Source organism: Xyrauchen texanus, chromosome 41 (assembly GCF_025860055.1).
Source record: "Xyrauchen texanus isolate HMW12.3.18 chromosome 41, RBS_HiC_50CHRs, whole genome shotgun sequence".
In the NCBI taxonomy this organism is placed as follows: domain Eukaryota; kingdom Metazoa; phylum Chordata; class Actinopteri; order Cypriniformes; family Catostomidae; genus Xyrauchen; species Xyrauchen texanus.
The window spans coordinates 17457759-17475477 of NC_068316.1; the positions used below are offsets into that span (position 1 = coordinate 17457759).

At 35.6% G+C, this 17719-nt stretch overlaps 1 protein-coding gene across 2 annotated transcripts in view; it reads left to right on the forward strand.

Moving 5' to 3' along the window:
• Window positions 1-17719, forward strand: part of cntnap2a (contactin associated protein 2a) — a 521370-nt gene that overhangs the window by 376381 nt on the left and 127270 nt on the right. For both annotated transcript variants that reach the window (XM_052113320.1, XM_052113321.1), the window contains 2 exons: window positions 4173-4329; window positions 7290-7417. In XM_052113320.1, coding sequence (XP_051969280.1) covers window positions 4173-4329; window positions 7290-7417 — 285 coding nt within the window. The remainder of the gene's footprint in view (window positions 1-4172; window positions 4330-7289; window positions 7418-17719) is intronic.

Consider the following 17719-nt stretch of genomic DNA (forward strand, 5'->3'; position numbering starts at 1 on the left):
TTGTATTTCATAACAAATTACAGAATACATGCTTTACAATATAATTTGTAATATATTCATTTAGATTACTTAATGTCAATAATATAATCTAAATACTTCTTACTTTCTACTTCTTCAGCACTGGCAGATTCTTTCACTTTTTGTGACAATAACAAAGTATATAAAGTAAGAAAATTCACTTCTCTTGAAAAGAAAACCAAATCAAATAATTTTCCTGTTTAATAACTAGCCCTGTTCACCCCTATATACAGACATACCTAGTTGATTCTTGAGAATCCAGAGTGGCTGTTCCTGTTTACACCTGTTTACTGAATATTTGGTTTCAGTGACAAAGGGATGATCAACTTAGTGTTCCAGAACTCAGCAGGAGTTCCAAAAGAGCTCCATCTTGCTGTTAAATTAGCCTGGCCCAGCGGCTGCCATACAGCCAAGAATGAATGGATTGATTGATTGAGTCTGGTGTGAACTGATGTGGGGGAAATAGGAAGCGGCCTGTGCAGATAGCATTGCTGGAGCAAACTCTATTGGCCCTGGAGTTTAATGAGGCATGGACTTCATGCTGCAAATCACCAGACCCCCACTGTTTCCACTTTTCTAGCTACAACAGAAGGTCAGGCAAGGCATGAACACGTGTGTGTTTATGTGTCTTTTGGCAATGTTTTATTGTTATGCATCTGCATACAGAATATCACAGGATTTTCAGTTTCAGAGTACTTCACAAGTTGGGGATACAAGTATTACATTAAAGCAAAGATATCAATACTTTGAAGTGTGCTCTTATTTAAGAAACATTGGACTAATGTTTTATTAGTTACAATTGTAACAGAGGCAAATGTAACACTGATTAAATTCTTATTTATTATTAGAGATTATGATCTAGTTTTTTAATGTAAACATTTTAACGGTACTATTACTATTGACACACATATACATTCACCGGTCACTTTATTAAGTACACCTGTACATCTAATTATTCATGCAATTATCTAATCAGCTAATCCCAGGAGATCAGCAGTTACAGAAATACTCAAACCGGCCCGTCTGGCATCAACAATCATTCAACAGTCTGAATCACTGGGATCACATTTTTTTCCCATTCTGATGGTTGATGTAAACATTAACTGAAGTTCCTGACCCATAGCTGCATGATTTATACATTACACTGCTGCAACATGATTATCTGATTAGATAATCACATGAATAAGTAGATATATAGGTGTACCTAATAAATTGGTGGGTGAATGTTTTTCATACCAAATTATGACAGATTTGTATTAGTCATGAAAGAAAATGTTAAAATGAGGAGAAAAAAAAAGAAAACAATGTTCTAATTGCCCCCAGTGTTCCCTAGCAAGAGTATTGCACATGTCAGAGACCACTCACCATCTGTTATAATGTCTGTCCATCACCACAGTGATATTTTCTGTTGTTTGTTCATTTTCTATGCCATCTATGCCCATACCTTCTGTCTGACTGCTGTTTCTGGCTTGGATTCTCTTCAGTCACTCAGGAGGGTTGTCTGGCACCCAGCCTGTCTGCCTGTTTCCTGCCCACAGCAACTGTGTTCAGGTCCCTCCTGTGTCTGTCAGCTCTGTCGGCTCTGTCTGAAATGTGCAGGTCTTATTTCCCGGCTCCACTGTGGAACAGCAAGAGTCTTCCCTACTAATTAAGTGTGCTGGAGGTGAAAGTCCGAATATCTGCTTGAGTTGTGGCTACATTTAGTTGTTTGCTAATTTTGGAATAGATTCCACAAAATCTGTTAAGACCAGGGGCAAATCAAGCACATAAAGTTACCCCATACTGAGCTACAAAATTAGTTCCAAAAGCAAGTGAGCTGCCTCGCATACTACTGCTTACATAGGAAGCTGCCTTTTAAGACAGCATTCTAATTAGGGTTAGGAATAGAGAACAGGTTCTGGATAAGTTTACTTAGTACTTGTCATTATTGAATTAATTATATTCATAATCAAAATTGCCATCTTGGATGTATTTTGTAAATGATTTATGCAATGCTGTCTTAGAATTTTGACAAAACTTGGTGTCTTAGGATGCAGTTTAATTTATTGCCTAATTGGAACAGCCTTCAGTCGGGAGTGCGCCAAGTATGCCTCAAAATGCTGCCTTTGCAGATTTTGAAATGGAGCGCTTATCCATTTGAATAGATCAGCAGAGCAGAAAGCTGGAGATGTAGTGAAACAAAAAGCATTTACATGGAGTTCACACAGCACACTTTGCACATATTTCCCCTGAAGCCTTGATGCAGAATAAAACTTGTTTTAAGTAATTATGTTCTTGCAGACATGACGATAGAATGCAGGAGTGTGTCATCTTCTTTAATAAAGTGCTATAACTCCAGTTCCAGTAATTTTCAAACAGTTTTAATTTGCAGATGTTATCTTAAATTAACTAAATTAGAAAAATATTGGTTTTGCATGCAAGAAAGTGTGTCATTATTGTTGCTGTGTGAGAGTTTGCTTCTGTGGTTGTGTTTTTGCTTACATGTGTGTGCGTGCATCACACTCAACACAGAACAAGTAGAACTGAAGTCATGTGATCCACAACTAGTCAGCACAGACCCATCACGACTGTTTGGTGCAACCCCTAGTGTTCATGCATAAATACATGTGTATGTTGTAGTTAGAAGCTTTTTGTGTGTGTGCATATGTGTTGGTGTGCCTTCAGCACACTTTGCAGCATTTCAGTGTTTGAATCGCCTTTGCTTCCTTCTGTGAATGCAGATGTGGGTATTTGTATGCACATTAGTGCTTGTAAATGGCAGTCCAGCAGCCCCTGGAGCACAGTGTGCATGCCCAAAGTGCCAAGTGTTATAATCCTATTGAGCGTTTTCTGTCTTTACAGTCTTGCCTACAGATACAAGTACTAATTCCATCTGTGTGTAAAGTACTCTTCAAATCTCATGCACTGTAATTACAGTTGTCTGCAAGTTATAAGCAGCTAGCTGTCAAACAGCTGCTCGTAGATTTACTTCTGATGGATACAGAACAAGGACAGTTACATTCTCAATTGTGCAAACACATATCTTCATGGTAGTCTATTAACAAAAACATTTTTGATTCAGGGTTTCCTTGACTTAAAAGCTTTTTTTTATGTTTTACCACAAAATATAACTTGAACTTATCCATCTTTAGTTTAAAAAACAGCAAAAAAAAAAAAAGAATAATGTTTACAGTAAGCTCTTTCCATGGAGGGAAAGGGTCAGTCCATTAAAGATAATTACACACAAGACATAAACATTATTTTTGTTAACATGATTTGACTGAGATCAAATTGCTTACTAACCTCATCCTTATTTAATTCTAACACAATTATTGCTTATTATTTTTCAAAATAAACAAGGGACAAGACAATTATATATTCTAATTATTATTATTATTGGTAATCAATATTACGCCAGCAAATGCTGTTGATTGAACTTAATTTTTTATTAACCCTGAACATTCTTTAATCTGGCCAAAAATCACTGACTTAAATAGGAAGAGACCGTACGAATGACATGAAAAGCAACCAATCACAGTTGATATAGTTTTTACATGCCTTTGAGAGGTGGGCTTATCTGAAATATTTAAAACCACAGTGAACTGGTAAGTAAAAAAAGTTTGTACAAAAATCACCAAAGTCAAATGTGTAGACTTTGTAATAAGAATTTCTATAAATTTCTATATATTTCTATCTATACAAGTAATAAGTATAGATTACTTCACAGACATATAACTCATAAAACAATATGAAACAGTTATAGTAATGCTTTTGAATATCTTGTTGACTTGCTGCACAGTGCCTCAAACAAAACTCTATGTTTTTTAGATTGGAACTTTCAGTTTTTTAATAGTGCTTGCCAGTTTTTTGTGTGATATGTGATGAACAGATGGTGGGCAGACCGTAGTATGAGGTGGTAGTCATCCATGGACAAAAGAGAGTTCTTGTCATTCATGATAATTTTATGATTTATTACATCACTTTCTGTTTTGTTTGCCTGTTTATAAGTGTGCAAACCACTGTAGTATCCTTCAAGAAGGCTTCCTGAACTTGATGACACCTATAGATTGTCTGGTATATAATGGTCAAACTGTCTTCCTTTGAATTGTGTCTTTGTGTTCCATTCATATTGCGTTCTCCTGCTGTGTACTTAACCATTTCCTTTGTGTTTGCAGATGGAACACCTTACACGTGGTGGGTTGGCCGTGGTAGCGAGAAGCACTTTTACTGGGGCGGCTCTGGGCCTGGCATTCAGAAATGCGCATGCGGCATTGAACGCAACTGCACCGACTCCAAATACTACTGCAACTGTGATGCCGACCAGAAGCAGTGGTAAGTCGCCATATTATCGGATGGAGTAAGCAGCAGCATACAGTTCCCATGGTGATTTCCAAAGCCTGCAACTAATTATGGGCTTTCGAATAAGATGCTATTTGCGAGTTACTGACCTTTTTAGTCCACCAATCAAACTCATAAGAAGCAATCATGGCATATTCCCATCTGCTTTATTGTCTCTGTATTCGTTAAATAGCAGTGTCTGCTGTGTGACGCAGTTGTCTCGACCCTAGCGCTTGGGCAAATGGCAAACAGATTGTGCTGATAAAAAAGTTTGTATAGAGACAAACCCTGATATTTCCATCAACAAAAGCTGTGCCTAGTAGCTTTATTACTAAGAAGCTGTGGGCGATATTGCAGCGGTTGGGTACATGGTCAATTGTAAAATGTCCTTATCATGAAATTGTCTGTGATGCATGTGTTGCTTTGATATTCCTTTATATGCATTCGTAACCTGTTAATACCAATCAACTTTTAAAGAAGTTATGGTTTTGTTTATTTTATTTTTATATAAATTTTTTTTTGTTCAATTGTGTTATAAATGACTGTTGTGATGTTAAATATGAAAATAAATGTGATTTGGTTCATTTATACTGTAATATGAAATGGATGGGTAGAGAGTTATAACCTCACCATGGTTTATATCAAATTAGGGATGTAAGGGATGTTTATAACATTGTATTCTTATAAAAATAGCATCGGTCAATATGAAACAAGAAAGCTGAATTTGTCTCTCCAGTTACCGATTTAGTTGAACAAACAGCAATGTGTGTTAATGGCCCATGCACAGATGGGCAGTGAGTTATTGTAATGCTCTCACCACTTGTCATAAACCCCAAGCAAACTTAACAACCCTGAATAATGGATACAAATTAGGGCACTCGATTTAAAAGTGTCATTCCCAACCACACTGTTGATGTTGCACTGTGGTAGTTGATGGTATTAAAATAAAGCACACATAGTGCCCTGCAACATGTACATTTGGGGTTTCTTTCTGTGTTTGCTTACTTATTTATATTAATAAACTTCAGTCAAATCAAATCCCTTTATTGTCATATACACAAATGCAACAGTGGGTGAAAGTCTTGTGTGCGGTTCCAAGCAACATAGCAGTATGACAATTACATTAACATCTGATTTACACATAACACAGTTTACACATCTGTTACTCAACACAATATACATCTAATAATATACAATATACACAAAATATGAAGACTTATTTTGAAGACTTATGTTTAAGCCCAGAGCCCGGAGTTTTCCTTTACACTTATGTTTATTAATTTAGCAAAAGTCATGAAATAAGTGTTTCCGGTCATTAAACAATTTGAAATGCTGTCATTAAAGAGCTAGTCATTAGTTTCAAGAGACTTGCTTATGAGAACGAAAACACTGCTCTTAGTAAATTAAATATTTGAGTTTATACAACCTTTATTAATAAAAAAAAAGTTAACATTTATAATATAATAATTTTTAGTTTAATGATGTTAGTTTACTATTGTAAGCAGAAAAAATAAATAAACCCATGGTGTTGTTATGCCCTGCTGGAATAAGATAAAGCTTAAACCAGCTTAAAATGGTAAGCTGGTTTAGCTAGTCTCCCAAACCAAGTCAGGCTTGTCTATTAGCTGGTTTTAAAGTGGTTTGCTGGCAATTTTCAGCTGGTCAGGTTAGTAAACGAGCTGAGCACCAGACTTACTATGCAGGGAGACCAGCTTAAACCAGCTACGATCAGAAAACCAACCTTGGCTGGTCAGCAAGGGAGACATTTTATTGAAAATGTCTTTATGGAACAGTACAATACATCGGTATTACAAAAATATATATAGGGGACATACACTCACCTAAAGGATTATTAGGAACACCATACTAATACTGTGTTTGACCCCCTTTCGCCTTCAGAACTGCCTTAATTCTACGTGGCATTGATTCAACAAGGTGCTGAAAGCATTCTTTAGAAATGTTGGCCCACATTGATAGGATAGCATCTTGCAGTTGATGGAGATTTGTGGGATGCAAATCCAGGGCACGAAGCTCCCGTTCCACCACATCCCAAAGATGCTCTATTGGGTTGAGATCTGGTGACTGTGGGGGCCATTTTAGTACAGTGAACTCATTGTCATGTTCAAGAAACCAATTTGAAATGATTCGAGCTTTGTGACATGGTGCATTATCCTGCTGGAAGTAGCCATCAGAGGATGGGTACATGGTGGCCATAAAGGGATGGGCATGGTCAGAAACAATGCTCAGGTAGGCCGTGGCATTTAAACGATGCCCAATTGGCACTAAGGGGCCTAAAGTGTGCCAAGAAAACATCCCCCACACCATTACACCACCACCACCAGCCTGCACAGTGGTAACAAGGCATGATGGATCCATGTTCTCATTCTGTTTACGCCAAATTCTGACTCTACCATCTGAATGTCTCAACAGAAATCGAGACTCATCAGACCAGGCAACATTTTTCCAAATGCTTTGCTGCATACCTCGGTTGTAACGAGTGGTTATTTCAGGCAAAGTTGCTCTTCTATCAGCTTGAATCAGTCGGCCCATTCTCCTCTGACCTCTAGCATCAACAAGGCATTTTCGCCCACAGGACTGCCGCATACTGGATGTTTTTCCCTTTTCACACCATTCTTTGTAAACCCTAGAAATGGTTGTGCGTGAAAATCCCAGTAACTGAGCAGATTGTGAAATACTCAGACCGGCCCGTCTGGCACCAACAACCATGCCACGCTCAAAATTGCTTAAATCACCTTTCTTTCCCATTCTGACATTCAGTTTGGAGTTCAGGAGATTGTCTTGACCAGGACCACACCCCTAAATGCATTGAAGCAACTGCCATGTGATTGGTTGATTAGATAATTGCATTAATGAGAAATTGAACAGGTGTTCCTAATAATCCTTTAGGTGAGTGTATATTGTATGTATTGATCAAGAATGATCTTGTTTGATAGGAGGGACGATTCTGGGCTTCTAGTGTATAAAGACCACTTACCGGTCAGCCAAGTGGCTGTCGGGGACACAAATCGACCCGGCTCGGAGGCCAAGCTGACATTGGGACCACTACGTTGCCATGGAGATCGTGAGTCTGTTTTTTCTCTTTAAAAACTCGTCAGCTTAGGCACAGAAGAAAACATATGTGAATTAATACAGAAATAACTGAACATAGATGTCTAGTTGTATAGATTTATTGCTTGATTAAATTGAGAAAACAATTCAAAGTTGTTAAGTGTACTATTCTAAACATGCACATGCAGAAGAAATGTTCTCCATGTTTCTGCTGGCAGTTACTGTGTACAAACCCATAAAACTTTGGTGTTTTACATAGCTTGCCTGCAATTAAAAACCCTCCCCTTTTTAAATACATTGCAATATTTAGAATGGCAAAGGGTTCTTTTTTTAATGGCATCTTCTTTAAACTTTTAGCACTTTGTAAGATTGGTCCATTTATTACTCTAAAAAAGAACACGATGCCACCAATGTCTCCAGCTTTAACTGGAGCTTTGATCCCCAATCAAAGCTTTTCAATCCATATTACATCCCACGGAGACCCCCTGCCACTAATTCTTTTAATCAGAGTCAACAGCCAGCATGCCATATTATATGATAAAGATAAAATAAATTGGTGCGTGTTGTTTTTTTCTTTTTTTTTTGTTTTTTGCAATTGTGAGATGAGCTGAAGGCACAAATGATACAGTGCATTATTAACGGCTTTGAAATTATGTAAGCCAGGTGCAGTTATGTACACCCAACTTCCACCAGACCAAATCAGAGGACCCAAGGGCAAAGCATGTAGCCATCCCCCACTATCATCACCATGTGAAATGATGCATTTTTATGCTTCATTATTCTTGTTAATTGCATCTGGCTTATTTTTTATATCAGGTGCATTTGATTATGCTCACCTGTTTGACAAGAATGTCATTTTTTTTCTTTTTTTTTTTCTTTCCTATTGTCATCACACCTGTGGTTAGAAATGCTATTGGCTTGCTTTTTAGAGTTAATAATCTGTGTTTATCCGGTTCTTCCAAATGCTGGATATATACCGTGGAAAACGTGTAGTAAACTAAATGTTACCTTGGTCGAATTAAACTGGAGACTAACTGGCTACTTGCACTGATCTTCATGGTGTACTTTCAGCTTAGGAATAATCCGGCTCACTAGTTTTTGGTTATAAGAGTTTACAATGTGCAGTAGTTGCCTGTTTCCCAAAACACCACTTAAAATAAGTGTTCGGAAGAAGGTTTTTATATCCGGACATTTTCAGGGACTGGAGAAGAAATATTTGGAACATTACTGTTTACAGCATCTTTAAAATGTAGTGGAATAAAAGTTTTTACAGCATTAATTCAGCCCCAGCAGTGATGGCTGGTAAACACTCAGCACATTTCAGCGCTTCACCTCACACGGACATCTGTAGCAGACATTTACCACAGATCAGCTTGAACCGCACATCACAGAAGGATAAAGGGGACTAGTATAGTGTGTCAGCACCAGCGCTCTTTGAATTAAACAACTACACGCTTCAAGCACTGCAATGCTCTGTGTGTGTGAGAGAGAGGCCTGATGAATACATGCAATGTGACATTTAACCAAAGTAAAGTCATTTGCAATCATTGTATTGTGGAATTTAATTATCATTGAAGCTCAACAGGTATGAAATATCTTCAATTAATGATACAAGCCATTAATGAGATGGTTATATATATTTGGTTTATTATTCAGGAGCTGAGTGAACATTTGGAAAGAAACAATATATTTACAGGCAATCAACGTCAGTCACATTAACACCAAAACATAATTTATTGATTTAATCAACAGACAGCCCTAAAAAGTAGAAATACATTTACATTTAGTCATTTAGCAGATGCTTTTATCCAAATGAGACACATAGCAAGAAATTTGTCATACAAAGTTTAACAACATGGACTGGCAAGTTCTCACAGGGGCAGGAGCAGTAAATATGTTAGCCCAGAAGAAAGAGACATTATTTTATTATTTTTTATTAGGTGCAGTAGTAAGTGCTACTTCATCTGAATAATGAATAAATCTCTGCATTGAGAGCACTGAACTACACTGAGGTTTGCTGATAATTGTTACCGAAAGCACCTGAGCAGCACTAAGTAGAATGCAGAAGAAGTTGTGGAAGTAGTCCATTCAAGGTTCCCACAGTCAAAGAAAATCTTGAAATATCAGGGCATTTTAAAATTGTGTTTTCCATGGATGGAAAATAATAAAAACATTACAAGCCAAGGAAATGTAATGGACATTTCTAGAATTCTATTCTAGTTATGCTCTGGTCTAAAATATTGAATCAGCTAAATATTGCTCTTTTTAGTGACTTGTGATGTGTAAAACTTGTTAACAAGCAATTGAGCATTGAGAGAAAGTGCCCTATCTTAAGAGCTCTAGCACTAAGCACAGTGCTATGCTTTAATCCTAAGTGCAAAGTCAGTGGGTATGGCTATGAAGTTTTGGTATTTTCATGCAAGCATGTGCTGAGTCTAAGCGCAAGTGGGTTTGGCAACATTATGTGTGCAAAGCGCTAACGGGCTGGGTCAAGTGCAATTTCATTCTGAGGTTCTTCTCCAGTTATTCCACTGTCTTCACCACATTATACAGTCCATTCCCACAAGCACCAGCGATATAAACAAAGACAGCACATTCATTAGAAGTGGGTAGTGTAAATGTTCTGTATGCAGTGAATTAGAAGAATAGAAATATGGATTTACCTCTTTGTTGGTATCTGCATCCTTGTTGAATGTCAGGCATTTTTCTTTGATAGTGACATGCTCCTTTTATACGCATGGAAAATGTGGTTCTCGTCAGGATTTTTGGCTCTGTTAAAATATAGAGCATGTAAGTATCCTAAATTATTTTCATCTACTGACACACAAATCATGGCTAGTATTAACAGTGATTGTATCGGAACACTCTTCACTTATATTGGTCAATTTTGTTTTTTAAAAATTTTATTGAAACAAAAAAATACACTTCAATCAAAAATAAAATAAAATCAAAATAACAAAGTGGTCAAAAAATCATACCAGATCCAAACATTTTACCCTCTCCCAACTCAAAATCTAGAGCAAAATCACGGTGACACCCTGAGGTGGGTAGAGTAGCCAAAAACTGTACTCAAGTAAAAGTACAATTACTTAAAAAACATAATTACTCAAGTAGAAGTAAAAGTACTAACATAAATAATTACTTGAGTAAGAGTAAGAAAGTACCCAATTACAAGAGTAATCAAGTAGTGAGTAACTCATTACTTTCACAAATGACATAATAGATGTTTACTCCCCTATAATCCATTACATAATACACACTGAACATGTATTACAGAATTATTATTATTATTAATGGAAATTCTGTCATCATTCACCATCATGTTGTTCCCTCATGTTGTGGAACAACATGAGGGTAGAGAAATGATGAGCTATCACTTTAAAGAGATTCTCTCATCATTTACTCACCCTCATGTCTTCACAGATGTGTATGACTTCCTTTCTTCAGATTTTTAAAAGAATATTTTAGCTCTGTAGGCCAAAATTGTTATACTCCAAAAAGCACATAAAAGCAGTATAAAAGTAATCCATAAGACTCCAGTGGTGTAATCCATGTCTTCAGAAGTGATATGATAGGTGTGGGTGAGAAACAGATCAATATTTGTCCTTTTTGCTAGACAGCAGGGGATGATATGCAGAGAAGAATGTGAATCACCAAAAACACAAGAAGAATGTGAAAGTGATCTGTTTCTCTGTATATCTGTTCTGAATATACTGATTTAACCACTAGAGTCTTATGGATTATTTTTATGCTGACTTGTGTTTGTTTGTTTAGCTTTAAAATGTTGCCACCAGAGTATGTGAGTGGAGTGAAGTGGCAACAATTTCCCATTTCCTGCTCCTCGCTCACTCAGCGCTCCTGGATTAGAGAAACCCCGCTCCGTGTTCGCTCCATGGCAAAATTAGCACCTAACTACCTCTCCACTGTAAAGTTATTTCAGTATGCTTTTAAATATCACAACCTTCCATGCAGAAAAAATAAATACACAATACTAGAAGAAAAGCTACAATGTGCTTTATTAGAACACCAACATTAGCCCAAGACTTAATTAAATAATTGTTATATCTTACATCTGAAACATATCGGTGCATTCTCTGGGTTTGATCAAATAAATAAATTGCTAGATGCAAAAAAAAAAAAAAAAAAAGAATTAAAAAAAATTTAAATATCAATTACCAAATGAAAAAAAGTAAATGATCAATTACCAGAACAAAAACAAAACATTAAATTAAATCAAATTAATAAATTACACAAAAAAAACATTATGAGGTCTATGTATTATTGACTAATTATTGCCTATTATTTTCTATTATTGCACTTAAAAAATAATACATTCTACAATGTTATTCAAAACTAGTTATGACTGTCAAAACTATATGTTAAATACAGAGTTCACTTTTAGAAATACTACCATTTTTAAATCTTCCTCTATTCGCATTTGCTGAGCTTCTTCATCTGCAAATGTATAATGCATAAATTAGCCTACGGCACTAAAATACATTTAGATGGCAATCGATTAAAGTCAAACTATGCAATATTAACATGTCGATTAGTTCAGTTGGTGTTTTGCGTCGTTAAAAGTTCAATTCTATTTAATGCGGGACATAATAGCCTACAGTTAAGATTGTGATGCATTAGATTAGAATGATGATATGATTATTCAAAATATTTAGTAGGGGAGAGATATAGATGTAAGTATTGATGACGTTTAGATTTTCTCTCCAAATATAAATGGATTATCATCGTGTTTTCTGGACGTCTTTTAGGATTTCACAACAAACTTTGATCGTGGCAATCACCGCCCCACTTGTGTTCTCCTTCACCATCCCATCATTAATTTTCAATGAACGGCAGTTGATGCAGGAATAAAGAGACAAAACACAAGCATGTAGTTAAGTCAAGCTTTACCACAAGCTTAACTCTATAATAGGGAGTGTGATAAGGGATCTTGTCAGATCTGGATGAATTTGTCAATAAGAAGAGAGGTTTGGAAACATTTCTAGTAATTATTACAGTGAAAATGTCCCAAAAGGACATTATATATCATGCTGAATTATAATGCCTTCTTTCGCTATTTCGTAGCATTTAAAGTCCTGTGTGGATTCTTATTTCAGTGTAGTTACATTTTTCAATGTCGTAAGTATTGAGATCGTTAGTTCTGTACAGCAGTACCGCCCCTCTCTAAATGCAGAGTACACAACTTACGTAGGGCACCAACCCTGATCGTGGAACACTCACTGTGTCTGAAACTGCTCCCTATCCACTATATAGTGCACTATTTCGAGTTTTCATGATTTTGTAGGCCTGTCTGAATTCTGAGGGAGCCACTCGTTCCCTACTTTTGTTTACTCATTTTTACACACAATGCACTCTAATTTCAAGTGTACATTTCAAGTACACTCGATGACGGTTCATTTCCCACAATCCACCATGGGGGAAGACGTACGAGCTGGGAGTCTACTGCTTCCTTCACTCCTGCCATGTTTTTTTCATGTTGAATGTAGTAAATTACTTTTTGGCAAATCATTACTGGATTAAAATAACATAATAACATATAGAGAGACAAAACATACAGATACATTTTAAAATGTAATCTTTATTGATCAAATGTGTTTACTCTTTATATTAACACACAGTATATATTAAAAATGACAAACAGAATGAAAATGTATTGTATTAATATATTATTTAATAAGAATAACAAATAAGGCCCAAGTATTTTAAAATTTTATATGTGACATTTCTGCACCAGCCCCATAGCTCCGACACTCTCGTCCGAATTCACAAATTTTGTTAACTTACTGCTGAGTTATAGTGCACTAACTGCCATTCTCTATATAGGAAATAGTGAATGAGTTAACGATAGTGGACACAGCCACTCTCCCTTACACATCGCTGTGCACGCTCAGAAATGCAGTCTATTCGCGCTCCTGTTGTCGATCACGCGAATGGCAGTGATTAACTTGGATGTTTATATGGATTTATACAGTTAATCCGCCTCAAGTAGCTGCGATAGTTTCCAGTAGTATCCCCCGCGATGGCACTGAGTAAATGCATAAATACTGCTTATGACATGCGGAACAAAGCACACCAATATATTGCTGCACTGATTAAAAATGTACACCTAAAAACTGATGTCATAAGAGCCAGTTAGAATCACACTGAAAATGACCATCTCATTACACAGAAAAGCCCACTTTAGAATTACAGATAAAATTTACCTCAGCTTGCTGCCTGAAGTTGGAGCTGTGACTTTAAACTTGAAATATCAGCTTGTCTTGGTGTTAAAAGAAGGCATTGCATGAAGGAACTATAATTTTTTTTTTCACTGTGTGGAGAGAGAAGTATGTGTTTAATTTTGAAGAGTTTGCTGCTGCTGCACTGATGACGAGTGACAGTCTCATCACTCAAGTGGGAGCGTCTCATCGCGCGCAGCTGTGTATGGAGTACAAAACATGCAAAAATAAAAAATAAATACATAAATAATGTACTAATAAGAAAATAAATAAAAGAATTAATGTCTTGATAAAACAAATATAATTCGTTTTTATTGAAAGTTATTCCTGAATTTATTTTTGTATTACTTTTTTTCCTTTATTTATTATTTTCTCTTTTGATTTTTATTCTTTAAAACGTGTTTTATTCTTTCATTTTTTTTTTGTTTTGTTTTTTATTATTATTTATTTATGCATTCATTTATTTTAATATTTATTTATTCCCACATTTATTTATTTTTGTATTTATTCTTACATTTCTGTCTCTTGTATGATAATTATGTGGGCGGGTCCTGCTTACCATTGGTTTATCGTAGCTTGAAGCAAGTGCTGGATTACTCTTGACTTGTTTTGATGTGACGTCAGGTCATAGCCATATTGTGTAAACTATAGCTATTTGTGGGACTAAAAACATAAGAGCTTAAGTCAATCCAAGATGTATTGGTTATACTATAATCACAAAATAAATGGGGAGCTGTTTCTTCAACAAATCCACAAAATGAGCAAGTTTCATAAATTATATGATTTATCCTTGTGCTTTTCTTTTTTTCCCTTTGTATATAACTTCATATTTTGATGTCCGCAAATTCATACTATTGATTTCTGTTCTTATTATTGTTCATTGTAAAATATACAACCATGATTCATTTCCCTGATCATTTATGTATGTATGTATGTATATATAAGTTTTGCAATAATACAAATAAAATAAAATAAACTATAGCTGACGCTTCACATATATCTAGAGAGTTGCGCAACTTGCGAATTAAGTCGATAACCACGCATCAAATGACGATGTTTCATTTAGAGTAGAGGTGCTTATTGATGTTTTAGGAGAGCTGTGTTAAACTCTCTGCAAAACGTTCCCTGCATATTCAAAATCTGTGCGAGTCAGAGGGTACTAAGGTGGGACATCCATCTGCTTCCGATAAGTAATATTGAGCTCTCAACCAATGATACACTGGAGCTACGCAAGGACCGCCTCCCTAATTTCCATGTTCACAGAAAAGTAAAAATAAATACATGTATAAATAAATAAATATATATGGGAATATATAAATATGGAAATAAATATATGTGGCAATAAATAAATATAAAAAATAAATTAACACATAAATCTAAAAATATGCTAAATAAATGAATAAATAATTAAAAGTTAAAAAGAATAAAAATAAAGTAAAAAATAAATGAAAATAATAAAGGAATAAAGTCATACAGTAATAAATTCAGGAATAAATGTAATTAAAAACTAATTTGTTGTATCAAGACATTTATTCCTTTATTTTTATTTTGATTATTACATTTATTTATTTATTATTTATGCAGGTTTGGGCCTCCATAGCTGTGAACTTCCGCTCTCATAAAAGTCCCATTCAATAACCTCTCAATAAATTAGACATTAATTCAAATTAAACCCAGTAATGTAATGACAGTAATGCCACACATTGTAAAGAAGTAAAAATAAAAAAATAAATGAATTAGAAATGTACCCACTTTTAAACCTGTCTTAGTGAGTAGTGCTGCACTTTGCGCACTTGAGCCCTAGGTGTCTGTGACTCATTGGAAAGCATGTTACTAGCCATTTCTTTCTGTGGAAAAAAAAAACTCAATACTTTTTGTCTTAAAAGTAAATCATATAAATGTATTAATTAAAAGTATTGCTACCTGACATACAAAAGGAAATATTTGACCAATTGTTTGTACAAATCTTTATATTCACAAAAGACTGGAAAGGTCATGTAAAAGTCATGGAAATTTCATTGGTCAAAAAGTGTGGGAACCCTGCTAACTGAGATCCCCTTTTGTGGCCTACCAAGACATTTTTGCCCAAATGACACCAAGGGAACAATCACCATAATAAGGGTATTGCAATTAATTTGTGATAAAATTGTCTGCTAACTAACAATTTCCCCATCTCTCTTTATCAAATGCACAGTTGTCTGTGCCAATCAACATCGATAAGCTGCATGGAGCCACTTTTATTTAAGTGCTGCACTTTCTACTTTGGAAGCATAATCAATGCTCGTCAGGGGGTCTGCCAAATCCTGGCTAGTGCCCACCACACATGGCTGAAACTGCTATTATTTATTCATTTCCTCATTTATTCATGGAGCTGTAGTAGGAAGGGAGGAAAGCAGCAGCACATTAATGCAGCAAGCCAGCCTAACTATGGTAACAGCATATAAATGTTGCTCTTAGCTCTCGGTATCCACACAAGTAGAAAGTTATGGGCCTCTGGATAGTCGACACCCCACCCAGGAGGCCCATCTGGGTATGCAATATGGAGCACACCATAATGGAAGTCTCTGAGCTGTTCAAATAGGCAAATGCCTCCAAGCATGAGTCCGGCAATCCCCTGAAGACTTGTTTATTTTTGGAATTTTTTTTATTTACCGGAAAGTCTCAAATTTAGTTAATTGGAGGGGAAATGCTCTACTAAATGGCAATGTTGTTCTTAAAACCTTCATTTGAAAATAATAAGGCAAACCAGTACAGCTTTTTATTTTAATTGCAAAGCTTCATAATGAAAGGAATGTTGCTTTCCCTCTCAAGGTCCAGTCCCCTTAAAAAAAAAAAAATCAAACTATGCTTGTTGTTTACAGATATTTTTCTATAGAAAATCATTGTTTGCTCTTAAAGGAGCCCTAGATCCCCTAATCGAATATTTGTCATTAGCATTTCAAAAACCCATTAAATGTCTTAACAAGTTGTTTTCTTTTCTGTGTAGTAATATTTACTATTTAAACAGGACGTTGGTGCTGGACATATTGAAGGGACTGACCCTTTTTTATATAGCCAATAGCCATTAGCTTATATGACTACCATGAACCATGATGTAATCCTTCTATTGTTTGTCAGAGGCAGGTGGTATTGGGTGAAGGGGATATTTTCATTCTTGTAAACTTTGTTATGGACAAAATAAAACAAAAAACACTTCCATAAATGCAAGATGAGTCATCAATATTTTGGTCAATTTTTCCCTAGAGAATCACTCTAAATTTTAAGTGTGCATATCTGCTAAAATTCTAAGGCAATGTTTATCATTTCTGCATAACAATCACATCAAACACATTTGAAAAAAAAAATTAATTCTTAACAGTTTTTCATGGTTTGGACAAACAGGTAGTTCCGCCCCAAACTCCCTCCATTGGCTGAGCCAGAGTTGACATGTCAGGCCACTAAAACAGAGTAATATACTATTCCTTTGGCATATGTATGAATGATAATCTTAATTCATTATAATTAAATTAGATAATCTGTTACTTTGTGGATTTTTGAAGAAAGATTTGGAGTCACTTGTGTTCTTTTTTTGCAGCAACTTCTATTCAAAAACAGCTGGATGCAGTTGCTTTCACTAAGCCAGGGTTTTTTTTAAACTTTTTAACTTTTAGGACCCCCGAATATGGTGATTCCCTTGGAAGGGACCCTTCTCCAAAAAATACAAAGGCAGTCATATATTTTCATGTGTAAAGACTATGTGAAAATAGTATGGTATTATAAAGACATCAGTGTTGTAGTACTCGAGATCAGTCTCGAGACCACTTTCTAAAGGTCTCGTCTCATCTCGGAATTGGCTACATTTTTACTCAGTCTTGTCTCAGTCTCAGATCAAGAGACCTTATTTCAAGACCGGTCAAGACCACAACTGTGCGATATCACTAAATTTCCTGTGCATTTTCTGATTTATTTGTTAACATCATTACTGTGATTGGATGTAAAACTTCCTGCTTCAAATGCAACCAATAACTTACTAGCTTATAGTAAAAACTTTACAGCTTTTCTGCATTTTAAATGTTGAATGTTTGGCATTCTTTGTTCTA